At 65.4% G+C, this 27,915-nt stretch overlaps 3 protein-coding genes across 3 annotated transcripts in view; 2 read left to right on the forward strand and 1 right to left on the reverse strand.

The window, feature by feature from the left end:
- Positions 1-84: 84 nt before the first annotated feature.
- Positions 85-12,534, reverse strand: LOC132334687 (basic salivary proline-rich protein 2-like). Its single transcript, XM_059860779.1, has 12 exons — positions 12,471-12,534; positions 11,844-11,894; positions 10,704-10,817; positions 9,855-9,922; positions 8,709-8,851; positions 6,808-6,933; positions 5,437-5,519; positions 4,280-4,412; positions 2,718-2,887; positions 1,383-1,445; positions 1,205-1,292; positions 85-764 (listed from the first exon to the last, which is right to left on the reverse strand). Exons 2-12 carry the CDS (start codon positions 11,892-11,894, stop codon positions 355-357), a joined length of 1,449 nt encoding a protein of 482 aa, XP_059716762.1. The 5' UTR covers positions 12,471-12,534; the 3' UTR covers positions 85-354.
- On the forward strand, positions 12,466-19,929 carry LOC132334689 (epithelial membrane protein 3-like). Its single transcript, XM_059860781.1, is given in 8 exon segments — positions 12,466-12,863; positions 14,069-14,153; positions 15,346-15,448; positions 17,658-17,705; positions 17,708-17,760; positions 17,762-17,798; positions 19,011-19,243; positions 19,298-19,929. Coding segments are annotated over 7 exon segments (603 nt in total). The 5' UTR covers positions 12,466-12,741; the 3' UTR covers positions 19,166-19,243; positions 19,298-19,929.
- LOC132335018 (glutamate receptor ionotropic, NMDA 2D-like) overlaps positions 19,692-27,915 on the forward strand; it is a 30,048-nt gene continuing 21,824 nt past the window's right edge. The window contains exon 1 of the mRNA XM_059861140.1: positions 19,692-19,983. Within this exon, the coding sequence (XP_059717123.1) occupies positions 19,692-19,983 (292 nt within the window). The remainder of the gene's footprint in view (positions 19,984-27,915) is intronic.

The raw sequence follows: 27,915 nt of genomic DNA on the forward strand, positions 1-27,915 counted from the left end.
TTCGGGTCTCTCCGGACAGCTTCGGGTCCACGTTCGCGCCCCCCCGGGCGAGTTCGGATCCCTCCGGGAGTGTTCGGGTCCCCCTTTGAGTCTAAGTTCGGGTCTTTCCGGACCGGTTCGGCTCTTCCAAGTTCGGGTCCCTCAGGCGGGTTCGGATCGCCTCGGGCGGGTTCGGGCCCCTTCGCGCGGGACGCTCCCGGTTCGGGTGTTTCGGGACGGTTCGGGTGTTTCCGGAGCGGTTCGGCTCCAAACGGTTCGGGTCCCCTCGGGCGGATTCGGGTCGCTCCGCCGGGCCGGTCCCCGCCGTGTCACTCCGGGCGGTGCCCACCGGGGCGTGGCCAGAGGGGTGTGACGTCAGGGGGTCCCGGGCAATGACGTCAGGGCATCACCACGAACGGGGGGGCTCTGGGGGGGTCCCTGGGGTGTCCCCAAAGGGGGGGAGGGGCACCCACGTGTGACCCCCGCCCGCGGGTGGGTGACACGGGGGACAAAGGGCGGCGCCCCCGCCCCTCCCCCCACTTCCCCCTCCCTCCCGGGCTCGTTTTGGGCCGTTTTGCGCTGTTTTGGGAAGTTTGGCCGTTGCCGGGGGCAACGCGACCGCGACCGCCCCAAATATTTACTCGGTTGCCATGGCAGCGGGGTGGGGGGAGGACAGGAACATGGCTGGGTGGGGGGACCCCGACGTCCGGTGTGGGGGAGGGGGGCGCTCAGGGACCCCCCAAATTCAGCCGGGGGGTGGGGAGGGGTCCCTCGCGGCTCAGCACCTGTGGGAGGAGGGGGCTTAGGGGGGGACCCGGGGTCCTGGACCCCCACCCATAAACCTGGGACCCCCACCCATGAACCCGGGACCACCCACCCACAGACCTGGGACCACCCACCCATAGACTCGGGAGCTCCATCTGTGGGTTTGGGACCCCCACCCATATCTCAGGACCCCCCCCAATGGCAGCGGGACCCTCACCCATGGCACCAGGACCCCCACCCATAAATCTGGGACCCCCACCCATAACTCCAGACCCTCACCCATAGATCTGGGACCCCCACCCATGGACCCAGGAGCCCCACCCAGGAGTCTGGGACCCCCCAATGGCAGTAGGACCCCCACCCATGGCCCTGGGACCCCCACCCATAGACCCAGGAGCTTCATCCGTGGGTTTGGGACCCCCCCCCCATGGGTGCCAGGACCCCCACCCTGTGCCCCCACCTCTCGCAGGACCCTCTCCCGCAGCTCTCCGGGGCTCAGGGGTCTCTCTTCCTCCTCCTCCTCTTCCTCCCCCACCGCGGGGTCCTCCCTGTGGGGGTGGGGGGGGATGTGGGGGGGCACCCCTGGGAACCCCCCCCTCCCTGCCGGGGGGTGGGGTGGGGGGTCCCGGGGGGCTCACCTGGGGCTGGGGGGGCGTGGAGGGGGGGGGGCGGCTCCAAATGACCTCGTTCCCTGCCAGGACCTGGGAGGGAGGCGGTGAGGGGGGGGACCCCAAAACCCGAGGGGGGACCCCAAAACCCCCCAGACCCCCAAATCTCCCCAAATCCTCCCCCAAGTCCCCATTCCCCCCCCCCCCACCTTGGGGACCCCCAGTTCCACCCCAGAGACCCTCCCTGACCCCCAAATTTCCCCCACGAACCCACAATTCCCCCAATGAACCCCCAAATTCTCCCCAATGAACCCCCAAATTCTCCCCCTGCCAAATCCAAAATTGCCCCCCCAGACCCCCCAAAATCGCCCCCAAAATCTCCCCCAAACCCCCTAAAATCGCTCCCAAACCCCCCAAATTCTCCCCCAACTCCCCAAAATCGCCCCAAACCTCCCAAAATCTCCCCCAAAGCCCCAAAATCTTCCCCAAACCCCCCAAAATCTCCCCCAAACCCCCCCAAATCGCCCCCAAGCTCCCCCAAATCGCCCCCAAACCTCCCAAAATCGCCCCCAAACCCCCCCAAATCTCCCCCAACCCCCCAAAATCTTCCCCAAACCCCCCAAAATCTCCCCCAACCCCCCCCAAATCGCCCCCAAGCTCCCCCAAATCGCCCCCAAACCTCCCAAAATTGCCCCAAACCCCCCAAAATTGCCCCAAACTCCCCAAAATCGCCCCAACCCCCCCAAAATCTCCCCTAAACTCCCCAAAATCTTCCCGAAACCTCCCAAAATCGCCCCTAAAACCCCCAAATTCTCCCGCAACTCCCCAAAATCGCCCTCAACCCCCCCAAAATCTCCCCCAAACCCCCCAAAATCGCCCCAACCCCCCAAAATTGCCCCAAACCCCCCAAAATCTCCCCCAAACCCCCCCAAATCGCCCCCAAGCTCCCCCAAATCGCCCCCAAACCCCCAAAATCTCCCCCAAACCCCCAAAATCGCCCCAACCCCCCCCAAATCGCCCCCAAACCCCCCCAAATCGCCCCCAAACCCCCAAAATCTCCCCCAAACCCCCCCAAATCGCCCCAAACCCCCCAAAATTGCCCCAAACCCCCCAAAATCTCCCCCAAACCCCCTAAAATCTCCCCCAAACCCCCCCAAATCTCCCCCAAGCTCCCCCAAATCGCCCCCAAACCCCCCAAAATTGCCCCAAACCCCCCAAAATCTCCCCCAAACTCCCCCAAATCGCCCCAACCCCCCCCAAATCGCCCCCAAACCCCCCCAAAATCTCCCAAACCCCCCAAAATCTCCCCCAACCCCCCAGTCCCATCCCTCCCAGTGCTCCCAGTCGCTCCCAGTTCCCCCTCACCGGGTTTGGGGGTGCCCCCCCCCGCAACAGCAGCCGGGTCACCCCCACCTCCAGGCGCCGCAGCTGCTCCCACAGGGGGTCCCCGTCCCCGCGGGGGTCCCCGGGGGGGTCCCCGGGGGGGTCGGGGTCCCCCTGTCCCTCCTCCAGCTGGGCCAGCAGCTCCTCCAGCCCTGGGGGGGGGGCGACCCCCCAAAATTAGAGGGTACCCCCAAAACCTGCGGGTCCTCACAGCGACCCCCCCCAGACCCAAATTACACCCCTCAGGACCTCCCCAAAAACCCCCTATAACCCCTCCCCAAAAGCCCCTCACGACCCCAAAAAAAACCCTCAGGACCCCCCCAAAAACCCCTCAGGACCCCAAAAAACCGAATAATCCCCCAAAAAAACCCTCAGGACCCCCAATAATCCCCCCAAAACTCCTCAGGAACCCAAATAACCCCCCAAAACCCCTCAGGACCCTCAAAAACCCCCAATAACCCCCCAAAATACCCCACAGGACCCCCCAAAAACCCCAATAACCCCCCCAAAACCCCTCAGGAACCCAAATAACCCCCCCAAAACCCCTCAGGACCCCCAATAACCCCCCAAAACCCCTCAGGACCCCCCAAAAACCCCCAATAACCCCCCAAAACCCCTCAGGACCCCAAAAAACCCCAATAATCCCCCCAAAACCCCTCAGGACCCCCCAAAACCCCCAATAACCCCCCAAAATACCCCTCAGGACCCCCAAAAACCGAATAATCCCCCCAAAAAACCCTCAGGAACCCCAATAATGCCCCCAAAACTCCTCAGGACCCCAATAATCCCCCCAAAAAACCCTCAGGAACCCCAATAACCCCCCCAAAACCCCTCAGAAACCCCAATAACCCCCCAAAACCCCTCAGGACCCCAAAAAACCCAATAATCCCCCCAAAATACCCCTCACGACCCCAAAAAACCCCTCAGGACCCCCCCAAAAAAAAACCCTAATCCCCCAAAAACCCCTCAGGACCCCAAAAAACCCCCTCAAAAAAACTCTCAGGACCCCCAAAAACCCCAATAACCCCCCAAAACCCCTCAGGATCCCTCGAAAAACCCCTAACCCCCCAAATTGCCCCCCAGACCCCAAATTTCCCCCCCAGACCCCAAAATTGCCCCCCCCAGACCCCAAATTCCACCCCCAGACCCCAAATTCCCCCGCAGACCCCAAACTGCCCCCTCAGCCCCCAAACTGCCCCCCCCGACCCCAAATTCCCCCCCAGACCCCAAACTGCCCCCCCCAGACCCCAAACTGCCCCCCCAGCCCCCAAACTGCCCCCCCCGACCCCAAACTGCCCCCCCAGCCCCCAAACTGCCCCTCAGCCCCCAAACTGCCCCCCCAGACCCCAAATTCCCCCCCAGCCCCCAAACTGCCCCCCCAGCCCCCAAACTGCCCCCAGACCCCAAATTCCCCCCCAGACCCCAAACCGCCCCCCCCAGACCCCAAATTCCCCCCAGCCCCCAAACTGCCCCCCCAGCCCCCAAACTGCCCCCAGCCCCCAAACTGCCCCCCCAGACCCCAAATCCCCCCCAGCCCCCCGTACCTGCCCGCAGGTGCTCCAGCTCCTCCCTCCCCCTCCTCTCCTGCTCCCGCAGCTCCCGGATCTCAATCTCGGGGTCCCCCGGGGGTCCCCCCGGCTCCTCGGGGGTCTCGGCGGCTGCCACCGCTGCCCGGAGCTGGGGAGGGGGTTTGGGGGGATTTGGGGGGGGTCTGGAGGGGTTTTGGGGGGCTCTAAGGGGGATATTGGTGTCCCCAAAGGATGAAATTGGGGGAATTGGGGGGGGATGTTTGGGATCCAGGGGGGTTTTGGGGTGCTGGGAGGGGTTTTGGGGTGCTGGGAGGGAATTTTGGGGTGCTGGGAGGGGATTTTGGGGTGTCTGGAGGGGTTTTGGGGTGCTGGAAGGGGATTTTGGGGGGGATTTGGGGTGCTGGGAGGGGTTTGGGGTGCTGGGAGGGGTTTGGGGTGCTGGGAGGGGTTTGGGGTGCTGGAAGGGGATTTTGGGGGGGATTTGGGGTGCTGGGAGGGGTTTGGGGGGGATTGGGGGGGGTCTGGGGGGAATTTGGGGTGCTGGGAAGGGATTTTGGGGTGCTGGGAGGGATTTGGGGGGGATTTGGGGTGCTGGGAGGGAATTTTGGGGTGCTGGGAGGGGATTTTGGGGTGTCTGGAGAGGTTTTGGGGGGCTCAAAGTGGAGTATTAGGGTCCCTGAAGGGTGAAATTGGGGGAATTGGAGGGGGATATTTTGGATCCAAGGGGTTTTGGGGTGCTGGGAGTGGTTTGGGGGGGTTTTGGGGTGTTGGGAGGGAATTTTGGGGTGCTGGGAGGGGTTTTGGGGTGTCTGGAGGGGTTTTGGGGGGAATTTGGGGTGCCGGGAGGGAATTTTGGGGTGATGGGAGGAAATTTGGGGTGTCTGGAGGGAATTTTGGGGTGTCTGGAGGGGTTTTGGGGGGAATTTGGGGTGCTGGGAGGGAATTTTGGGGTGTCTGGAGGGAATTTTGGGGTGTCTGGAGGGGTTTTGGGGGGATTTGGGGTGCTGGGAGGGGATTTTGGGGTGCTGGGAGGGGATTTGGGGTGTCTAGAGGGAATTTTGGGGTGTCTGGAGGGGATTTGGGGTGTCTGGAGGGGATTTGGGGTGTCTGGAGGGAATTTTGGGGTGTCTGGAGGGAATTTTGGGGTGTCTGGAGGGGATTTGGGGTCCCACCTGCTCCACCTGCTGCTGCAGCTCCTGCAGCTCCCGGTGCTGCTCCGTCAGCAGCAGGAACTGGGAGAAGCTCTGGGCCTCGCCTGCACCCCCAAAACCGGCAGGGGAACCCCAAAATCAACAGGGGAACCCCAAAATCAACATAGGAACCTCCCCAGCACCCCAAAACCGACAGGGGAACCCCAAAATCAACAGGGGAACCCCAAAATTCATCATGGGAACCTCCCTTGCACCCCAAAAACCGACAGGAGAACCCCAAAATCAACAGGGGAACCCCAAAATCCCCATGGGAACCTCCCCTGAACCCCAAAATCCACCATGGACCCCTCAGAGCCCCCCCAAATCCCCCTGAGACCCCTCAGAGCCCCCCCAAATCCCCCTGGGACCCCTCAGAGCCCCCCCAAATCCCCCTGGGACCCCTCAGAGTCCCCCCAAATCCCTCTGGGACCCCTCAGAGCCCCCCCCCAAATCCCCCTGGGACCCCTCAGAGCCCCCCCAAATCCCTCTGGGACCCCTCAGAGCCCCCCCAAATCCCCTGGGACCCCTCAGAGCCCCCCCCAAATCCCTCTGGGACCCCTCAGAGCCCCCCCAAATCCCCCTGGGACCCCTCAGAGCCCCCCCAAATCCCTCTGGGACCCCTCAGAGCCCCCCCAACTCCCCCTGGGACCCCTCAGAGCCCCCCCAAATCCCCCTGAGACCCCTCAGAGCCCCCCCAAATCCCCTGGGACCCCTCAGAGCCCCCCCAAATCCCCCTGAGACCCCTCAGAGCCCCCCCAAATCCCCCTGAGACCCCTCAGAGCCCCCCCAAATCCTCCTGAGACCCCTCAGAGCCCCCCCAAATCCCATGGGACCCCTCAGAGCCCCCCCAAATCCCATGGGACCCCTCAGAGCCCCCCCAAATCCCCTGGGACCCCTCAGAGCCCCCCCAAATCCCCCTGAGACCCCTCAGAGCCCCCCCAAATCCCCTGGGACCCCTCAGAGCCCCCCCCAAATCCTCCTGAGACCCCTCAGAGCCCCCCCAAATCCTCCTGAGACCCCTCAGAGCCCCCCCAAATCCCTCTGAGACCCCTCAGAGCCCCCCCAAATCCCCCTGGGACCCCTCAGAGCCCCCCCAAATCCCCCTGGGACCCCTCAGAGCCCCCCCAAATCCCCTGAGACCCCTCAGAGCCCCCCCAAATCCTCCTGAGACCCCTCAGAGCCCCCCCAAATCCCTCAGACCCCTCAGAGCCCCCCCAAATCCCTCTGAGACCCCTCAGAGCCCCCCCCAAATCCCCTGAGACCCCTCAGAGCCCCCCCAAATCCCCCTGGGACCCCTCAGAGCCCCCCCAAATCCCCCTGGGACCCCTCAGAGCCCCCCCAAATCCCCCTCACCGTCCATCCAGGCCTCTTCCTCCTCCTCCTCCTCCTCCTCTCTGGGGGGCTCCAGCCCCTCCCCCATCCCCTCAGGGGGGTCCTCGGGGGTTTCTGGGGGGGCTCGGGGCTTCAGCTGGGGCCGTGCTGGGGAGGGGGGGACACAGGGGGGACATCCATGTCCCCAGTTCCCCATTCCAGTGCTCCCAGTCCCTCCCAGTTACCAATCCCAGTGCTCCCAGTCCCTCCCAGTTCCCCATCCCAGTGCTCCCAGTCCCTCCCAGTTCCCAATCCCAGTGCTCCCAGTCCCTCCCAGTTCCCCATCCCAGTGCTCCCAGTGTTCCCAGTTCCCCATCCCAGTGCTCCCAGTCCCTCCCAGTTCCCCATCCCAGTGCTCCCAGTCCCTCCCAGTTCCCCATCCCAGTGCTCCCAGTCCCTCCCAGTTCCCCATCCCAGTGCTCCCAGTCCCTCCCAGTTCCCCATCCCAGTGCTCCCAGTCCCTCCCAGTTCCCAATCCCAGTTCCTCCCAGTTCCCCATCCCAGTTCCCAATCCCAGTCCCCCCAGTTCCCAATCCCAGTTCCTCCCAGTTCCCCATCCCAGTTACCCCCAGTCCCCCCAGTTCACCTCAGTTCCCAATCCCAGAGCTCCCAGTTCCCAATCCCAGTCCCCCCAGTCCCCCCCAGTTCCCAATCCCAGTCCCCCCAGTTCCCAACCCCTGTCCCTCCCAGTCCCCCCCAGTCCTTCCCAGTCCCTCCCAGTCCCTCCCAGTGCTCCCAGTTCCCGGTACCCGCGGGTGGCCGCGCTCTCTCCTTGGTGCCCCCAGTGCTCCCAGTCCCTCCCAGTGCTCCCAGTGCTCCCAGTCCCTCCCAGTGCTCCCAGTGCTCCCAGTCCCTCCCAGTGCTCCCAGTCCCTCCCAGTGCTCCCAGTCCCTCCCAGTGCTCCCAGTGCCCCCAGTCCCTCCCAGTGCTCCCAGTCCCTCCCAGTCCCTCCCAGTGCTCCCAGTGCCCCCAGTCCCTCCCAGTGCTCCCAGTCCCTCCCAGTCCCTCCCAGTGCTCCCAGTTCCCGGTACCCGCTGGTGGCCGCGCTCTCTCCTTGGTGCCCCCAGTGCTCCCAGTCCCTCCCAGTCCCTCCCAGTGCTCCCAGTGCTCCCAGTTCCCAGTACCCGCTGGTGGCCGCGCTCTCTCCTTGGTGGCCCCAGTCCCTCCCAGTCCCTCCCAGTCCCTCCCAGTGCTCCCAGTCCCTCCCAGTGCTCCCAGTCCCTCCCAGTCCCTCCCAGTGCTCCCAGTTCCCGGTACCCGCGGGTGGCCGCGCTCTCTCCTTGGTGCCCCCCAGTGCTCCCAGTCCCTCCCAGTCCCTCCCAGTGCTCCCAGTTCCCGGTACCCGCTGCTGGCCGCGCTCTCTCCTTGGTGCCCCCAGTGCTCCCAGTCCCTCCCAGTCCCTCCCAGTGCTCCCAGTCCCTCCCAGTGCTCCCAGTCCCTCCCAGTGCTCCCAGTCCCTCCCAGTGCTCCCAGTGCCCCCAGTCCCTCCCAGTGCTCCCAGTTCCCGGTACCCGCTGCTGGCCGCGCTCTCTCCTTGGTGCCCCCAGTGCTCCCAGTGCTCCCAGTCCCTCCCAGTGCTCCCAGTGCTCCCAGTTCCCGGTACCCACTGATGGCCGCGCTCTCTCCTTGGTGCCCCCAGTCCCTCCCAGTCCCTCCCAGTGCTCCCAGTCCCTCCCAGTCCCTCCCAGTCCCTCCCAGTGCTCCCAGTTCCCGGTACCCGCGGGTGGCCGCGCTCTCTCCTTGGTGCCCCCAGTCCCTCCCAGTCCCTCCCAGTGCTCCCAGTCCCAGTGCTCCCAGTCCCTCCCAGTGCTCCCAGTCCCTCCCAGTGCTCCCAGTCCCTCCCAGTGCTCCCAGTCTCTCCCAGTGCTCCCAGTTCCCGGTACCCGCGGGTGGCCGCGCTCTCTCCTTGGTCCCCAGGAATCTCCGCAGGCGCCGCTGCCGCTCCCGGCGCCGGCTCCGCTCCCGCTCGGCCTCGTCCTGCGCCCCCCGGGACCCCCGGGACCCCCCCCGGGACCCCTGCGGGACCCTGCGGGGACACCGGGGGGACACCGGGGACAGGGGGGAGCTGAGATTTTGGGGTGCCCCGGGAGTTCCGGGGGGGATTTGGGGGGGGATTTGGGGGGTCCCAGGGGGGTTTGGGGTCCCGGGGGGGTTTGGGGTGGCAGGGGGAGGTCAGGGGGGTCTGGGGGTGCCGGGTTTAGGGGTCCCAGGGGGGTTTTGGGTCCCGGGGGGGTTTGGGGTGGCAGGGGATTTGGGGGGTCTGGGGGTGCCGGGTTTAGGGGTCCCAGGGGGGTTTTGGGGTTCTGGGAGGGTTTGGGGTGTCGCAGGGGGGTTTTGGGTCCCGGGGGGGTTTGGGGTGGCAGGGGGAGGTCAGGGGGGGGTCTGGGGGTGCCGGGTTTAGGGGTCCCAGGGGGGTTTTGGGGGGTCCCCAGGGGGGTTTTGGGAGGTTCCAGGAGGGTTTTGGGGGTGTCAGGATTTGGAGTGCCGGGGTTTGGGGTTCCAGGGGAGTTTGGGGGGGGTTCCAGGGGGGTTTTGGGGTTCCAGGGGGGGTTTGGGAGGTTCCAGGGGGGTTTTGGGGGTGTCAGGATTTGGAAGTGCCGGTTTGGGGTTCCAGGGGAGTTTGGGGGGGGTCCCAGGGGGGTTTTTGGGGGGTTCCAGGGGGGTTTTGGGGGTGTCAGGATTTGGGAGTGCCGGGGTTTGGGGTTCCAGGGGGGTTTTGGGGGGTCTCAGGGGGTTTTTGGGGTTCTGGGGGTGTTTGGGGATTTGGGGTGGCAGGGAGAGGTCAGAGGGTCTGCCGGGTTAAGGGGTCCCAGGGGGGTTTTGGGGGGTTCTGGGGGGTTTTGGGGTTCTGGGGGGGTTGGGGTTTTCAGGGGGTTTTGGGGTTCCAGGGGGTTTTTGGGGGGTTTTGGGGTTCCAGGGGGTTTTTGGGGGGGGGTTGGGGTTCCAGGGGGTCTTGGGGTGTTTGGTTTTGGGGTTCCAGGGGGTTTTTGGGGGGGTTTGGGGTTCCAGGGGGTTTTTGGGGTCCCCACCTGTCACTCTGGGTCGTTGCCGCTCGCTCCAGCTCGACCTCGATCTGCTGCTGGGTCTCCTCCAGCTCCTGCAGCCAATCAGAGCCTGCTGGGATCCACTCCCCAGCCAATCACAGCCTTCTGTTACCCCAGGATCCATTCCCCAGCCAATCAGAGCCCTCCACCATCCCAGGATCCACTCCCCAGCCAATCAGAGACTTCTGTTACCTGGGGATCCATTCCCCAGCCAATCAGAGCCCTCCATCACCCTGAGATCCACTCCCAGCCAATCACAGCCTTCTGTTACCCAGGATCCATTCCCCAACCAATCAGAGCCCTCCACCATCCCAGGATCCACTCCCAAGCCAATCAGAGCCCTCCACCATCCCAGGATCCACTCCCCAGCCAATCAGAGCCTTCTGTTACCCCAGGATCCATTCCCCAACCAATCAGAGCCCTCCATCACCCTGAGATCCACTCCCCAGCCAATCAGAGCCCTCCACCATCCCAGGATCCACTCCCCAGCCAATCAGAGCCTTCTGTTACCCTGGGATCCATTCCCCAACCAATCAGAGCCCTCCATCACCCTGAGATCCACTCCCCAGCCAATCAGAGTCCTCCACCATCCCAGGATCCACTCCCAGCCAATCAGAGTCTTCTGTTACCCGGGGATCTATTCCCCAGCCAATCAGAGCCCTCCATCCTCCTGAACTCCACCCCATGCCCTGATTTGGTGGGGTCAGAGGAGTTTGGGGGGGCTCAGGATGGATTTGAGGGGGGTCAGGGCAGTTTTGGGGGGCTCAGGGGGGTTTTTGGGGGGCCCAGGGGGGTTTGGGGGACTCAGGGCAGTTTTTTGGGGGGGGGTCTCACCTGGAGCCGCCGCCTCAGGAGGCGCCGCAGCCGCCGCCGCTCCCCCCGCAGCCCCTCCAGCTCCCGGCGCAGGTGGGGCAGGACCCCCAGGGACCCCCCCAGGGCCGCCCCCGCCTGCGGGACCCCCCCCAAAATGGGTCAGGGACCCCCCCAAGGGCTGCCCCCGCCTGTGAGACCCCCCCCAAAATGGGTCAGGGACCCCCAAAATGGGTCAGGACCCCCCAAAAATGGGTCAAGGACCCCCCCAGGGCTGCCCCCCGCCTGTGAGACCCCCCAAAATGGGTCAGGGACCCCCAGGGACCCTCCCAAAGCCGCCCCCCGCCTGGCTCTGAGCCCCCACCCCTGGCTCTGCGCCCCCCACCCCTGGCTCTGAGCCCCCCGCCCACCCCGAGGGTCTCACCCCTGCCTCTGAGCCCCCCGCCCCCCCCGAGGGTCTCACTCCTGGCTCTGAGCCCCCCGCCCCCCCCGAGGGTCCCACCCCTGGCTCTGAGCCCCCCACCCACCCCGGGGGTCCCACCCCTGGCTCTGAGCCCCCCACCCACCCCGGGGGTCCCACCCCTGGCTCTGAGCCCCCAGCCCACCCCGGGGGTCCCACCCCTGGCTCTGAGCCCCCCACCCACCCCGGGGGTCCCACCCCTGGCTCTGAGCCCCCAACCCACCCCAGGGGTCCCACCCCTGGCTCTGAGCCCCCCGCCCCCCCCGGGGATCCCACCCCTGGCTCTGAGCCCCCCGCCCACCCCGGGGGTCCACCCCTGGCTCTGAGCCCCCAGCCCACCCCAGGGGTCCCACCCCTGGCTCTGAGCCCCCCGCCCCCCCCGGGGGTCCCACCCCTGGCTCTGAGCCCCCCGCCCACCCCGGGGGTCCCACCCCTGGCTCTGAGCCCCCCACCCACCCCGGGGGTCTCACCCCTGGCTCTGAGCCCCCCGCCCACCCCGGGGGTCCCACCCCTGGCTCTGAGCCCCCAGCCCACCCCGGGGGTCCCACCCCTGGCTCTGAGCCCCCAGCCCACCCCGGGGGTCCCACCCCTGGCTCTGAGCCCCCAGCCCACCCCGGGGGTCTCACCCCTGGCTCTGAGCCCCCTGCCCACCCCGGGGGTCCCACCCCTGGCTCTGAGCCCCCCGCCCACCCCGGGGGTCTCACCCTCTGCAGTTCCCCCTCCAGCAGCTCCACCCTGAGCCGGGCCCTGTCCATCTGGGGGGGGGCAGGGGGGACACTGGGACCCCCATCGATGGGTCCAGGACCCCCCCACCAGCCCCACCCAGGGGTGCGGGACCCCTCCCATGGGGCCGGGACCCCCTGCCCAGCCCCAGCGGTGGGTGCAGAGCCCCTCTGTCCGTCTGTCCGTCTGTCCGTCTGTCCCCTCCCGGGGCTCCTCCCCGGGCTGGCACCGCTTTGTTGGTGGCAACGAGGGGACAACCCCCTCCCCCTCCCCCCAAACCCCCAAATGACGTCATCAGCCCCGAAATTACCCCTAAATACCCCCCAGTTCCCCCCACTGCCCCTCTGGGACCCCCCCAAACCCCCTCAAGGATCCCCCCAGCTCCCGAACTGCCCCCAAATTCCAGCCCAGCCCCCCCAAATCCCATCCGAGCCCCCCAAGCCCCCCCAGCCCCCCAAATCCCCCCCAGCCCCCCCCCGTAGGCCCCAAATTCCTCTCCCAGGGTCCCCCTCACCCCCCAAGCGCCCCCAAAATGGGGTCCCGGCCCCCCACACCCCCACCCCCCCCCAATTCCCCCCCCCAGGACCCCCAAATTTCCCCGCTCGGACCGCGGTCACGTGACGCCCCCCGCCGTTGCCATGGAGCCGCCGCTGGGGGCGGGGCCTCGGCAGGGCCACGTGACACTAAAAAAGAGGGTGTGGTTATACGATCACGTGATTCGGGATAATCCCTACCTCAACGCGAATCAACCAATCAGAGGCCGGGTGGGGCTCGGGCTTGTAGCCAATCATAAAGAGGGCGTGGCCAAAGCGCCAACAGCCAATCAGAAGCTGTTATTTTACTCCTAAACCCCGCCCCTCTGCTTCTCGACCAATCAGAATGCAACGTACCGTGGGAGGCGGGGAACCCAAAAATCCTCCAACCAATCAGAGGCTGCCAAACTTTTCAGCCAATCGGGCGCCACCCCAAAATCAACAACCAATCAGAAGCCAGAATTTGGGGTGGGCGGGGCGCGAGTCTGCGTGGGCGGGGCGGGCGTGGCCGGGACTGGGTGTGCCTGCTTGTGGGCGTGGTCACGGGGGTGGGTGCGGTCAGTTTGGGGCGTGGTCGGGTTTGGCGAGGCCACGCCCACTCCGTAACAGAACGAGCGGAGCTGCCGGAGCCGCGAGACCCCAAAAACAGGGTGGGGGGGATTTGGGGAGGGGGCTGAGGGGGTCTGGGGGGATTTGGGGGGGTTTGGGGGGCGTCTGAGGGACTTTGGGGGGGATTTGGGGGGGTTTGCGGGACTTTGGGGGGGTCTGGGGGGGATTTGGGGGGATTTTGGGGAGGGGTCTGAGGGACTTTGGGGGGACTGGGGGGGGTTGGGGGTGCTGAGGGACTTTGGGGGGTTTGGGGGGGTTTGGCTGGGATTGGGGGGGTTTGAGGGACTTTTGGGGGGGTCTGGGGGAAATTTAGGGGGTTCTGAGGGACCTTGGGGGGCTTTTGGGGGGATCAGGGGGATCTGAGGGCGATTTCGGGGGGATTTGAGGGTCTGTGTGGGACTTTGGGGGGGACTTGGGGTGGGATTTGGGGGGCTCTAAGAGAGTGCGGAGGGATCTGGGGGGGTTTGGGTTGCTCTGAGAGACTTTGGGGGAGTCTGGGGGAGATTTGGGGGGGGTTTGAGGGACTTTGGGGGGGATTTGGGGGGCTCTGAGAGACTTTGGGGGGGATTTGAGGGGTCCTAAGGGGGTTCCGGGGAATCTGTGAGGGATTTGGGGGGGTGCTAAGGGGGTTCAGGGGGATTTTGGGGAGGATTTCGGGGGGCTCTGAGGGACTTTGGGGGGATTTGAGGGGTCCTAAGGGGGTTCAGGGGGATTTGGGAGGGTTTTGGGGGGGTGCTAAGGGAGTTCGAGGGGGTCTGGGGGGGATTTTGGGGTCTCTGAGGGACTTCGGGGGGATTTTGGGGGCGTTCTAAGGGGGTTCAGAGGGGGTTGGGTGGGACTTGGGGGTCTCTGAGGGATCTTTGGGGTGTCTGGGGGGGGATTTGGGGGGGCTCTAAGGTGTTCGGGGGGGATCTGGGGGGCTCTGGGGGGGATTTTGGGAACTCTACGGGCGATTTGGGGGCGATTTGGGGGTCTCTGAGGGACTAGGGGGGGAATTGGGGGGCTCTGGGGGGGTTTTGGGGTGCCGTGGGTCTCACTGACCCCCCCCGACCCCCCCCCCCCAGCCCCACCATGCATCTCCTCCCGGCCGCCGTCACCGCCCTTCATCTCCTCATCCTCCTCCTCCTCTTCATCGCCACCCTGGATAAGGTGGGACCCCCCGGGACCCCCCGGGGGGACCCCCACGTCCCCGAGTGGGACCCCCAGGACTCCCAGGGGGATCCCCCAGGGGTTTTGGGGGGTCCCAGGGGGGTCTGGGGGGTCCGAGATGGGTCTGGGGGGTCCCAGGGGTGTTTGGGGGGTCCCAGGGGTGTTTGGGGGGTCCCAGGGGTATTTTGGGAGGGTCCCAGGGGTGTTTGGGGGGTCCCAAGGGGGGTCTCAGGATTTAGGGTCTGTTTTGGGGGGGTCCCAGGGTTGTTTTGGGGGGTCCCCAACCCCTCCCGTGCCCCCCATCAGGGTTGGTGGGGGCTGTCTCAGGATTTGGGGGGTCCCGGGGGTGTTTGGGAGGTCCCGGGGTTGTTCTGAGGCTGTTTTGGGGGTCCCGGGGGTGTTTTGGGGCGGTTTTGGGGGTCCCAGGGGTGTTTTGGGGCGGTTTTGGGGGTCCCGGGGGTGTTTGGGGGTCCCAGGGTTGTTCTGAGGCTGTTTTGGGGGTCCCGGGGGTGTTTTGGGGGTCCCGGGGGTGTTCTGAGGCTGTTTTGGGGGTCCCGGGGGTGTTTTGGGGGTCCCAGGGGTGTTCTGAGGCTGTTTTGGGGGTCCTGGGGGTGTTTGGGGGTCCCGGGGGTGTTCTGAGGCTGTTTTGGGGGTCCTGGGGGTGTTTGGGGGTCCCGGGGGTGTTCTGAGGCTGTTTTGGGGGTCCCGGGGGTGTTTTGGGGGTCCCAGGGGTGTTCTGAGGTTGTTTTGGGGGGTCCCGGGGGTGTTTTGGGGGGTCCCGGGGGTGTTCTGAGGCTGTTTTGGGGGTCCCGGGGGTGTTCTGAGGCTGTTTTGGGGGTCCCGGGGGTGTTTTGGGGGTCCCGGGGGTGTTCTGAGGCTGTTTTGGGGGTCCCGGGGGTGTTCTGAGGCGGTTTTGGGGGTCCCGGGGGTGTTTTGGGGGGTCCCGGGGGTGTTCTGAGGCTGTTTTGGGGGTCCCAGGGGTGTTTTGGGGGTCCCGGGGGTGTTTTGGGGGTCCCGGGGGTGTTCTGAGGCTGTTTTGGGGGTCCCAGGGGTGTTTTGGGGGTCCCGGGGGTGTTTGGGGGTCCCGGGGGTGTTTTGGGGGGTCCCGGGGGTGTTCTGAGGCTGTTTTGGGGGTCCCAGGGTTGTTTGGGGGGTCCCAGGGTGTTCTGAGGCTGTTTTGGGGGTCCCCCAGGGCTGGTGGGTGCTGCCGGACTCGCAGCCCCTGAACCTCTGGTACGACTGCGCCCCCCGAAATCGCTCCCAGGGCTGGGAGTGCAGCAGCCTCGGGCTCAGCCGTGAGTGGGGGGTCCTGGGGGGGTCCTGGGGGAGTTTTGGGGGTCCCTGGGGAGTTCTGGGGTTCCCTGGGCAGTCCTGAGGGGGTTTTGGGGAATCCTTGGGGGGTTTGGGGGAGTCCTGGGGGATCTTGGGGGGTCCTGGGGGGTCCTGAGGGGGTCCTGGGCGTTCTTGGGGGGGCCCTAGGGGGTCTTGGGGGGGGTCCTGGGGAGGTTCTGAGGGGTTCTGGGGGATCCTGGGGGGTTCTGGGAGGGTCCCTGGTGGGGTCCTGGGGGATCGTGGGGGGTCCTGGGGTGCCCGAGGGATCTTGAGGGGTCTTGGGGGGGTCCTGAGGAGGTTCTGGGGGGGTCTGAGGGGTCTTGGGGGGGTCCTGAGGAGGTTCTGGGGGGGTCTGAGGGATCTTGTGGGGTCCTGGGGGTTTCGAGGGGTTCTTGGGGGGGTCTGGGAGGGTCCCTGGTGGGGTCCTGGGGTATTTGGGGGGGGGTCCTGGGGGATCTTGAGGAGCCCTAGGGGGTCTTGGGGGCGTCCAGGGGGTCCCTGCAGGCGGTGCAGGGCTGATGGTGATTTTTGGGGCCCGTGGTCAGTTTGGGGGGGCTGTGGTCAGTTTGGGGGAGCTGTGGTCAGTTTTGGGGGGGCTGTGGTCAGTTTGGGGGTCCCTGGTCAGTTTGGGGGGCCCTGGTCAGTTTGGGGGGCTGTGGTCAGTTTTGGGGGGGCCCTGGTCAGTTTTGGGGGGGCTGTGGTCAGTTTGGGGGGCCCTGGTCAGTTTGGGGGGCTGGGGTCAGTTTGGGGGGGCTGTGGTCAGTTTGGGGGGCCCTGGTCAGTTTTGGGGGGCCCTGGTCAGTTTTGGGGGGCTGTGGTCAGTTTTGGGGGGCCCTGGTCAGTTTGGGGGGCCCTGGTCAGTTTGGGGGGGCTGTGGTCAGTTTGGGGGTCTGTGGTCAGTTTGGGGGGCCCTGGTCAGTTTTGGGGGGCCCTGGTCAGTTTTGGGGGGCTGTGGTCAGTTTGGGGTGGCCCTGGTCAGTTTTGGGGGGCCCTGGTCAGTTTTGGGGGCCCTGGTCAGTTTTGGGGGGCTGTGGTCAGTTTTGGGGGGGCCCTGGTCAGTTTTGGGGGGCCCTGGTCAGTTTTGGGGGCCCTGGTCAGTTTGGGGGGGGCTGTGGTCAGTCTGGGGTGGCCCTGGTCAGTTTGGGGGGCCCTGGTCAGTTTGGGGTGGCCCTGGTCAGTTTGGGGGGGCTGTGGTCAGTTTGGGGGGGCTGTGGTCAGTTTTGGGGTGCCCTGGTCAGTTTGGGGGGCCCTGGTCAGTTTGGGGTGGCCCTGGTCAGTTTCGGGGGGCCCTGGTCAGTTTGGGGGGGCTGTGGTCAGTTTGGGGGGGCTGTGGTCAGTTTCGGGGGGCCCTGGTCAGTTTGGGGGGGCTGTGGTCAGTTTGGGGGGGCTGTGGTCAGTTTGGGGTGGCCCTGATCAGTTTGGGGGGCTGTGGTCAGTCTGGGGTGGCCCTGATCAGTTTTGGGGTGCCCTGGTCAGTTTGGGGGGGCCCTGGTCAGTTTGGGGGTCCCTGGTCAGTTTTGGGGGGGCCCTGGTCAGTTTGGGGGGGCTCGTGGTCAGTTTTGGGGGACCCTGGTCAGTTTTGGGGGGGCTGTGGTCAGTTTGGGGGGGCCCTGGTCAGTTTTGGGGGGCCGTGGTCAGTCTGGGGTGGCCCTGGTCAGTTTGGGGGGGCCCCTGGTCAGTTTGGGGGGCCCTGGTCAGTTTTGGGGGGGCTCTGGTCAGTTTTGGGGGGCTGTGGTCATGTTTTGGGGGCCCGTGGTCAGTTTGGGGGGGCTGTGGTCAGTTTGGGGAGCTGTGGTCAGTTTTGGGGGGGCTGTGGTCAGTTTGGGGTGGCCCTGGTCAGTTTTGGGGGGGCTGTGGTCAGTTTGGGGGGCCCTGGTCAGTTTGGGGGGCCCTGGTCAGTTTGGGGGGCTGTGGTCAGTTTGGGGGGGGCTGTGATCAGTCTGGGGTGGCCCTGGTCAGTTTGGGGGCTGTGGTCAGTTTTGGGGGGGCCCTGGTCAGTTTTGGGGGGGGCTGTGGTCAGTTTGGGGGGCCCTGGTCAGTTTGGGGGGCTGTGGTCAGTTTGGGGGGGCTGTGGTCAGTTTGGGGTGGCCCTGGTCAGTCTGGGGGGGCTGGGGTCAGTTTGGGGGGGCCCTGGTCAGTTTGGGGGGGCTGACGGAGGCTCTGTGCCCCCAGCCCTGCTGCGGGGGGTGCAGGGGCTGATGGTGGCCGCCCTCCTGCTCTCGGCCTCGGCCTCCTCCTCTTCCTCTGGCAGCTGCTGGGGGGGCCCCGCGGGCGCCCTCTTCCTGCCCTCGGCCGCTGCCCAGCTGCTGGCAGGTCAGTGACCCCCGACCCGGGACCCCCAAATCCCCTGGGACCCCCCCTAAAAACCCCGGGACCCCTCCCAAAACCCCTGGGACCCCCCCCCCCAAGCCCCGGACCCCCTCCAAAGCCCCAGCAACCCCCCAAAGCCCCAGGAACCCCCCCCAAAACCCCGGGACTCCCCCAAAACCCCTGGGACCCCCAAAGCTCCTGGGACCCCCCAAAACCCCTGGGACCCCCAAAGCTCCTGGGACCCCCCCAAAACCCCTGGACATCCCCAAAACCCCCGGGACTTCCCAAGAACCCCTGGGACCCCCCCCAAAAAAAAACCCCTGGGACCCCCCAAAACCCCTGGGACCCCCCAAACTGCCCCGGGTGCTCTGGAGCCCCTTTGCCCACACCCCCAAAATTCCGCATCCCCCCCAGCCTGGCACCCCCTGAACCCCCAAAACTGATCTGGGTCCCCCCAAATTGTTTTGGGTCCCCCTGAACCCCCCCCTTGTACCCCTGAACCCCCCTCCCCAAATTCCCGGCTTCTCCCCGACCCCTGTGCCCCCCCCATGTCCCTGTCCCCGCTGTGTCCCGCTGTGTCCCCCCCAGTGTCACTCCTGTGTCCCCCCAGTGTCACCCCAGTGTCACCCCAGTGTCACTCCGTGTGTCACTCCATCTGTCACCCCCATGTCCCCTCTGTGTCCCCCCAGTGTCCCCCCCATGTCCCCCCAGTGTCCCCCCAATGTCCCCCTAGTGTCCCCTCTGTGTCACCCCAGTGTCCCCCCTGTGTCTCCCCAGTGTCACCCCCATGTTCCCCCAGTGTCCCCCCCAGTGTCTTCCCAATGTCCCCCCAGTGTCCCCCCAGTGTCCTCCCAGTGTCCCCCCAGTGTCTCCCCAGTGTCCCCCTCCGTGTCCCCCCAATGTCCCCCCATCGTCCCCCCAGTGTCCCCCCAGTGCCCCCCCATGTCCCCCCCATGTCCCCCCATTGTCCCCCCCAGTGTCCCCCCCAATGTCCCCCTCAGTGTCCCCTCTGTGTCTCCCCAGTGTCCCCCCTGTGTCCCCCCTGTGTCCCCCCTGTGTCTCCCCAGTGTCCCCCCAGTGTCCCCCCCATGTCCCCCCCCTGTGTCCCCCCCAGTGTCCCCTCCGTGTCCCCCCCATGTCCCCCCCGTGCCCCCCCCAGTGTCCCCCCCATGTCCCCCCGGTGTCCCCACCGTTGTCACCGCGGTGTCCCCGCAGGGCTGGCGGCGCTGTTGGGGGCGGGGCTCTTTGTGGCCGGAGGGGGCGGGGCCAGCGGAGGCCGCCCCGGGCACTGCCCAGCGCTGGCCGGGCTGGGCGGGGCCCTGGCGCTGGCCAGCGGGGGCGGGTACCTGCGCCTGCGGACACGTGACTGACCACGCCCACCGCCACACGCCCACCTGGGACTGCGCCCATTGGACACACTCATCGACACACCCACTGGACACATCCAACTGGACACGCCCACTGACATACCCACCTGGACTGTGCCCACTGGACACACCCACCCGGGACACGCCCACTGACCACACCCACCTGGGACACACTCACTGGACACGCCCACCTGGAGCACACCTGCTGGATACACCCTCCTGGGGTACACCCACTGGCCACACCCACCTGGACACGCCCGCCCATTGGACATGCCCACTGGCCACACCCACCTGGGACACGACCCCATTGGACGCAGCAACTGGACACAGAAACTGGCTGTGCCCACTGGACACGCCCACCTGGGACACGCCCACTGGACAAGGCCCCTCCCTATCCCAACCAATGACACTCCAATGACATCATCAATGGCCAGATGGTGATGTCATCACAGCATGTGGCCAGTGACATCACCTGCATGGCCAATGAGAGCCCTGCTGGGGTGACGTGGGCAATGACATCATCAACAAGATGGGTGTGGCCAATGACATCATCAGCGAGATGGGCGTGGCCAGTGATGTCAGTGCCATCATCATCAGGCCCAGGGTGGCCAATGACAGAACTGATGTGGCCAGTGACGTCATCAGCAGGATGGGCGTGGCCAATGACGTCATTAGCAAAGCAGTCATGCCGAATTCCATCAGTCAGCGACAGATGGGCGTGGCCAATGACATCACCGCGGGTGTCAACATGACCAGTGACATCATCAGTGTGGCTAATGATGTCATTGGGGGGATGTCAGGATCGCCGCAGGGCATTGTGGGTAACGGGGGGCGGAGCCACTGCCCATGAGGGGCTGGGGGGGTCTGTAGGGGGTCTATGGGGGGTCTATAGGGGGCCTGTAGGGGGGTCTATAGGAGATCTGTAGGGGGTCTATAGGGGGTCTGTAGGGGGTCTATAGGGGGGTCTGTAGGGGGTCTATAGGGGGGTCTGTAGGGGGTCTATAGGGGATCTATAGAGGGGTCTATAGGGGGGTCTGTGGGGGGTCTATAGGGGGGTCTATAGGGGGTCTATAGGATCATATGTGGTCTATCGGGGGGTCTGTAGGGGCCTCTATAGGGGGGGTCTATAGGGGCATCTATAGGGGGTCTATAGGGGCTTCTATAGGATCACATGGGGTCTGTACGGGCATCTATAGGGGGATCTGTAGGAGCATATGGGTCTGTAGGGGGTCTATAGGATCACATGGGGTCTATAGGGGAGTCTGTAGGGGGGTCTATAGGGGCATCCATAGGGCGGTCTATAGGGGCCTCTATTGAGGTGTCTATAGGATCATATGGGGTCTATAGGGGTCTCTATAGGATCACACGGGGTCTATAGGGGGTCTGTAGGGGCCTCTATAGGGTGTCTATGGGATCACATGGGGTCTATAGGGGCGTCTGTAGGATCACATGGGGTCTATAGGGTGCTGAAGGATCATGTGCGGTCTATAGGGCTGTCTATAGGGGTCTCTATAGGAGTGCCCATAGGGGGGTCCATAGGGGTCTCTATAGGGTGTCTATAGGGGTCTCTATAGGGATGTCTACAAGGGCGTCTATAGGGGTCTCTATAGGGTGCTGCAGGATCATATGGGCTCTCTAGGGGTGTCTATAGGGTACTGTGGGGGTTCTTACGGGTCCTTATAGGGGCTGTGAGAATCTCTGTGGGGCGCTATAGGTCACTGTGAGGTGTAACGGGTTCCTATAGCTCAGCAGAGCACTGCAGGGTGCCATAGAGGGTGCTGTGAGGTGCCGGGGTCTGCTTTAGGGCGCTACAGGTCTCTATAGGGTCTCTATAGGTTCCTATAGGTCTCTATAGGGCGCTAGGGCCACGCCCCCTCGCCATAGACCACGCCCCAACGCAAAGCCGCGCGAGGCAGGGGGCGGAGCCTCGCTGAGGGCGCGGCCAATCAGAAGACGGCGCGCGCCGTGAGGCGACCGCCCCCTAGCGGCCGTGCGGGAAGGAAAAGGGCGGGAAAGAGCTGAGGGGAGCGAGCGGGTAGAGGAGGGAGAGACCCCTCCGGACCCCCCAAACCCCCCTCAGAAACCCCCAGATCTCCCTCAGGACCCCCCTGGACCTGAGTAGGAGGCTCTCCAGTGGTGGGAGAGCCCCTAGTTCTGCGGTTTGTTCATGAGGGGCTTCCCTCATTCCCGTCCCCTCACGCTGAGGGCGCCATCATGGCGGGGTGTCCCCGCCTCACCCACCTCCCCTTGTCCCACCGTGGGGATCTCCAGCATGGCAGAGCTCCTGTCCCCGCCGTGTCCCTTTTCTCTCCCCGCTGCTGTCGCAGTCACCCAAGCGTGGCCCTGGACTGGAAGCAGCTGCTGGGCAGGTGATTAACTCGATTCATTAGCGCATGGCGGCGGGGGCAGCCGCGCGTGGCCTGGCCCTGTCCCCAAGCTGCCACCTGGCCCTGTCCTCTCGCCTGTCCCCAAGCCACCACCTGGCCCTGTCCCACAGCCTGTACCTGGGCCACCAACTGTCCCTGGCTCACCTGGCCCTGTCTACAGCTGCCACCTGGCCTGGGGCAACCGCCTGTCCCTGTTCCCCCAGTTGTCCATGTCCCCATCCCCTGAAGTGTCCCCGTCCCTGTGGCCACCATAGCCCCCTATAGCTGCCCCCCAGTCTCCCCTCCTGCCCCACAGCCCCCCAAACCTGCCCCACACCCCCAACTGCTGCCCCATAACTCCCCCAGAGTCTCCAGAGGGGGCTGCGGGTGTCTGGGGGGACCCCAAAGAGTAACTGGGATAACTGGGAGGGGGCTCTGGGGGGAATTTGGGGGTGCTGAGAGATTTTGGGGGTAAACGAGAGGGGCTTTGGGATAACTGGGGGGAAGTTGGGGTCTCTGGGGTCCTTTCAGGGGGATGGGGGGGATTGGGGGGGGTTCTGGGGGTGCATCGAGGTGACGGGGGGGGGCTGCCGGTCTCTGTCGCGATATGGGGACAGGCTCTGAACCCAAATCACCCCCGGGAAAGGGGGGGAGGTCAGCCCGTCCTGCCCCCCCCCCCCCTCCGGGCGGAACCGGGAGGGGCGGGGCCAGTACTGAGAGGGGCGTGGTCAGTGTCAGGAGGGGGCGGGACCGATACCGTGAGGGGCGGGGTCGGGACCGGGAGGGGCGGAGCCGGTACCGAGAGGGGCGGGGCCAGTACCGGGAGGGTGTGGCCGGTACCGAGAGGGGCGGGGCCGGTACCGGGAGGGGCGGAGCCGGTACCGCAGGGGGCGGGGCCGGGCCGGTGTGTCCCAGTGACCGGCGGCGGCAGCGGCGGGGATGCGGCGGGGAGTGTGAGAGGTGAGCGCCGACCCGGGACCCCTCCCCACGGACCCCTCACCACAGACCCCCCCTAGGGAGCGCCCCCCGGGACCCCCTCTCAACACCCCAAAACCCTGATGGACCCCCCCGAGACCCCCCCCCGGGACCACCCGGTACTGAAAGACCCCCCCCGTTCTCCCTCGAGACCCCCTTAGCCCCCCGGGAGCTCCTCACAATCCCCCAAGGACCCCCCCGCGCCGCCCTGAGGACCCCCCCTCAATGCTCTGACACCGTGAGAGACCCCCACAGACCCTCCCCGGGACCCCTGGCCCCCATCCAGCACCCCCACCAACCTGACAGAGCCCAAACACCCCCCCCGGGCCCCCCACAGGGGTTCCCCCCAGATCTCTGACACCCCCCCGGGACCCCCCAACACCTCACAGCCCCCCCCTGCACACCCCCAGCACCCCCCCAACACCCTGAGACCCTCTCAGGACCCTCCAGCACCCCCCCTCCCCCTAGTACCCCCCTGGGACCACCCAACACCCCTTGGGCCCCTTCCCCTGGACCCCTGGGAACATCCCCGGGGACCCCAATATCCTCTGGCACCCCGACACCCCCTGAGACCCCTCCCAGAATTTTCCAACACCCGAAAACATCCCCGATAGACCCCAACGATGGAGACCCCCACCACATCCCCCTGGCACCCCCAAACGCCACAACACACCCCAACAATCCACAGAGCCCCCCCAACACCCCAACACCTCCCCGACACCCCTAAAATCCCAACAACACCCCCCAGCAACACCCAGGCAACACCCTGACACCCCAAAACCGCCACCGCCCCCCGCCCCACAGCACCCCAGACCCCCCCCCTTCCCTTTTCCCGCGGGCTGCGACACCCCGACACCCGCGGGGGGGCAGGGACAGGGGGACAGCGGGACACGGGGACAGACGGACAGGCGGCCCCGCCGCACCGCCCGCCTGCCCTATTAGTATTCTGCGAGCGGCAGCGGGTGCTGCAGGGCGGGGGGGGGCGGCGGGGCCGGACTGGGGGGCACTGGGAGGGACTGGGGGGCACTGGGAGGGCTGGGAGGGGTTGGGGGGGGAGGTGGTGCCCAGCTGGGGGGGCCGGGGTCCAACTGGGGGGGACTGGGGGGGTTTGGGGGAGGAATGGGAGATGCTGGGGTCTCGTCGCAGGGGACTGGGATGGGATTGAGGGGGCTGGGAGGGGATGGAGAGGGAACTGGGAACCAGTTTGGGGGACTGGGGAGACTGGGAGGGGATGGAGAGGGAACTGGGAACCGGTTTGGGGGACTGGGGAGATTGGGAGGGGATGGAGAGGGAACTGGGAACCAGTTTGGGGGACTGGGGAGACTGGGAGGGGATGGAGAGGGAACTGGGAACCGATTTGGGGGACTGGGGAGACTGGGAGGGGATGGAGAGGGAACTGGGAACCAATTTGGGGGACTGGGGAGACTGGGGGGACTGGGAGATGATGGAGAGGGAGCTGGGATCCAGTTTGGGGGACTGGAGTGGGACTGGATGAACTGGGAGGGGATGGAGAGGGAGCTGGGAACCAGTTGGGGGGCACTGGGGAGACTGGGAGGGGATGGAGAGGGAGCTGGGGTGGGACTGGGGGGACTGGGAGGACTGGGAGGGTTGATATGGGGGGGAATGGGGCGACTGGGGAGGGCTGAGTGAGGAATGGAAGGGACTGGGGGCCAGCTGGGAGGGACTGGAATGGGAGAGGGGTGAACTGGGAGGGACTGGAATGGGAGGGGGGGAACTGGGAGGGACTGGAATGGGAGAGGGGGGAACTGGGAGGGACTGGAATGGGAGAGGAGGGACTGGAATGGGAGAGTGGGGGAACTGGGAGGGACTGGAATGGGAGGGGGGGAACTGGGAGGAACTGGAATGGGATTTGGGGGAACTGGGAGAGACTGGAATTGGGAGAGGGGGAACTGGGAGGGACTGGAATGGGAGAGGGGGGAACTGGGAGGGACTGGAATGGGATTTGGGGGAACTGGGAGGGACTGGAATGGGAGAGGGGGGGACTGGGGGTGGCTGGAATGGGACTGGGGGGGACTGGGAGGGACTGGAATGGGATTTGGGGGAACTGGGAGGAACTGGAATGGGAGAGGGGGGAACTGGGAGGGACTGGAAAGGGAGAGGGGGAACTGGGAGGGACTGGAATGGGATTTGGGGGAACTGGGAGAGACTGGAATTGGGAGAGGGGGAACTGGGAGGGACTGGAATGGGAGAGGGGGGGACTGGGGGTGGCTGGAATGGGACTGGGGGGGACTGGGGGTGGCTGGAATGGGACTGGGGGGGACTGGGGAATGCTGGGGTCTCACTGTGAGGCACTGGGAAGGGATGGGAGGGGAACTGGGATGAACTGGGATCCAGCTGGGTGAACTGGAAGTGGACTGGTGGGCCTAGGAGGAGCCAACTGGGTAAACTGGGATCCCCAGTGGGGGAGCTGAGAGAGCCTGAGGGGGGATCCGATATTTTGGGGGACATTTGGGGGGACATTTTGGGGGGAGGGTCAGGCAGGAAGGGCCAGACCGCCCCCCCTCACTGCCCCCTCCTCCCCCAGGTGCAGCCACCAAGCCACCCCCCCGTGTGTGTGTCCCCAACCCCCCCAGTGTCCCCAAGCCCCCCCGTGTGTGTGTCCCCAACCCCCCCAGTGTCCCCAAGCCACCCCCCCCGGTGTCCCCAACCCCCCCCCCCGGTGTCCTCTCCGTGTCGTCCCCCCCGGCCGAGATGAGGCAGAGCCCCCCGGAGAGGAGCTTGGGCCAGGTAGGACCTGGAGGGGACACGGAGGGGACACGGGGGGTGGCACCGGGGGTGGGGACACGGAGGGAACGGGACGGGGACACAGCCGGTGTGGCCTGGGGGGGACACGGAGGGGACACGGGGGGTGGCACCGGGGGTGGGGACACGGAGGGAACGGGACGTGGGGACACAGCCGGTGTCGCCTGGGAGGGGACACGGAGGGGGGTGAGGACATTGACTTGTCACCCCGTTGTCACGGGGACGGTGACACAGCTTTGTCTCCTGCGGACGTGGGGACAATGACACCGGGGGTTGTGTCCCCCCCCCCCGGCACGGGGACAGTTTGTCCTGGCTGGTGCGGGGATGGGGACATGGGTTTGTCCCCTCCTGCTGTTCTGGGGACGGTGACAGAGGTTTGTCACCCACTGGCACGGGTTTGTCCCTGCTATTCTGGGGACAATGACACAGGTTTGTCACCCGCTGGCATCGGTTTGTTCCTGCTGTTCTGGGGACAGTGACAGGGGTTTGTCACCTGCTGTTCTGGGGACGGTGACAGGGGTTTGTCACCTGCTGTTCTGGGGACGGTGACAGGGGTTTGTTCCTGCTGTTCTGGGGACAGTGACAGGGGTTTGTCACCTGCTGTTCTGGGGATGGTGACAGGGGTTTGTCACCTCCTGTTCTGGGGATGGTGACAGGGATTTGTCACCTGCTGTTCTGGGGACAGTGACAGGGGTTTGTCCCCTGCTGTTCTGGGGACAGTGACAGGGGTTTGTCACCTGCTGTTCTGGGGATGGTGACAGGGGTTTGTCACCTGCTGTTCTGGGGATGGTGACAGGGGTTTGTCCCCTGCTGTTCTGGGGACGGTGACAGGGGTTTGTCACCTGCTGTTCTGGGGATGGTGACAGGGGTTTGTTCCTGCTGTTCTGGGGACGGTGACAGGGGTTTGTCACCTGCTGTTCTGGGGACAGTGGCAGGGGTTTGTTCCTGCTGTTCTGGGGACAGTGACAGGGGTTTGTCACCTGCTGTTCTGGGGACAGTGGCAGGGGTTTGTTCCTGCTGTTCTGGGGACAGTGACAGGGGTTTGTCACCTGCTGTTCTGGGGATGGTGACAGGGGTTTGTCACCCGCAGGCACAGGTTTGTCCCCTGCTGGCTTGGGGACAGTGACAGGGGTTTGTCACCTGCTGTTCTGGGGACAGTGACAGGGGTTTGTCACCTGCTGCTCTGGGGATGGTGACAGGGGTTTGTCACCTGCTGTTCTGGGGATGGTGACAGGCGTTTGTCACCTGCTGCTCTGGGGATGGTGACAGGGGTTTGTCACCTGCTGCTCTGGGGATGGTGACAGGGATTTGTCACCTGCTGTTCTGGGGACAGTGGCAGGGGTTTGTCACCTGCTGTTCTGGGGACAGTGACAGGCGTTTGTCACCCTCTGGCAGATTTGTCCCCCCATTGTCGTGGGGACAGTGACACTGGTCGGTCCCCGCTGGTTTTGGGGATGGTAACGGGGCTTGTGCTGGGCTGTTACTGGGATTACTGGTGGGTTACTGGTGGGCACTGGTTGGTACTGGTGGTTACTGGTGGTCACTGGTGGGCACTGGTGGTTATTGGTGGGCACCAGTGGGCACTGGTGGTTTCTGGTGGTTGCTGGTGGGTACTGGTGGGCACCGGTGGTTACTGGTGGTTACTGGTGGTTACTGGTGGGCACTGGTGGTTACTGGTGGTTACTGGTGGGCACTGGTGGTTACTGGTGGTTACTGGTGGGCACTGGTGGTTACTGGTTGTTACTGGTGGGCCCTGGTGGTTACTGGTGGTTACTGGTGGTTACTGGTGGTTACTGGTGGTTACTGGTTGGTACTGGTGGTTACTGGTTGGTACCTGTGGTCTCTGGTGGGCACTGGTGGGCCCTGGTGGTTACTGGTTGGTACTGGTGATTACTGGTGGTTAATGGTTGGCACTGGCAGGCACTGGTGGGCACTGGTGGTTACTGGTGGTTACTGGTGGGCCCTGGTGGTTACTGGTTGGTACTGGTGGTTGCTGGTTGGTACCAGTGGGCTCTGGTGGTTACTGGTGGTTAGTGGTGGTTGCTGGTTGGTACTGGTGGTTACTGGTTGGTACCAGTGGGCTCTGGTGGTTACTGGTGGTTACTGGTAGGCACTGGTGGTTACTGGTGGTTACTGGTTGGTACTGGTGGTTGCTGGTTGGTACTGGTGGGCACTGGTGGGCCCTGGTGGTTACTGGTGGGCCCTGGTGGTTACTGGTTGGTACTGGTGGTTACTGGTTGGTACTGGTGGGCGCTGGTGGGCGCTGGTGGGCACTGGTGGGCGCTGGTGGTTACTGGTTGGTACTGGTGGTTACTGGTTGGTACTGGTGGTTTCTGGTGGTTACTGGTGGGCCCTGGTGGTTACTGGTGGTTACTGGTGGTTACTGGTGGGCCCTGGTGGTTACTGGTTGGTACTGGTGGGCGCTGGTGGTTACTGGTGGTTACTGGTGGTTACTGGTGGGCCCTGGTGGTTACTGGTGGGCCCTGGTGGTTACTGGTTGGTACTGGTGGTTACTGGTGGGCCCTGGTGGGTGCTGGTTGGTACTGGTGGTTACTGGTTGGTACTGGTGGGCGCTGGTGGTTACTGGTTGGTACTGGTGGTTACTGGTGGGCGCTGTTGGTTACTGGTGGTTACTGGTGGTTACTGGTG

This window comes from Haemorhous mexicanus, chromosome 16, assembly GCF_027477595.1.
Source record: "Haemorhous mexicanus isolate bHaeMex1 chromosome 16, bHaeMex1.pri, whole genome shotgun sequence".
Lineage (NCBI taxonomy): Eukaryota > Metazoa > Chordata > Aves > Passeriformes > Fringillidae > Haemorhous > Haemorhous mexicanus.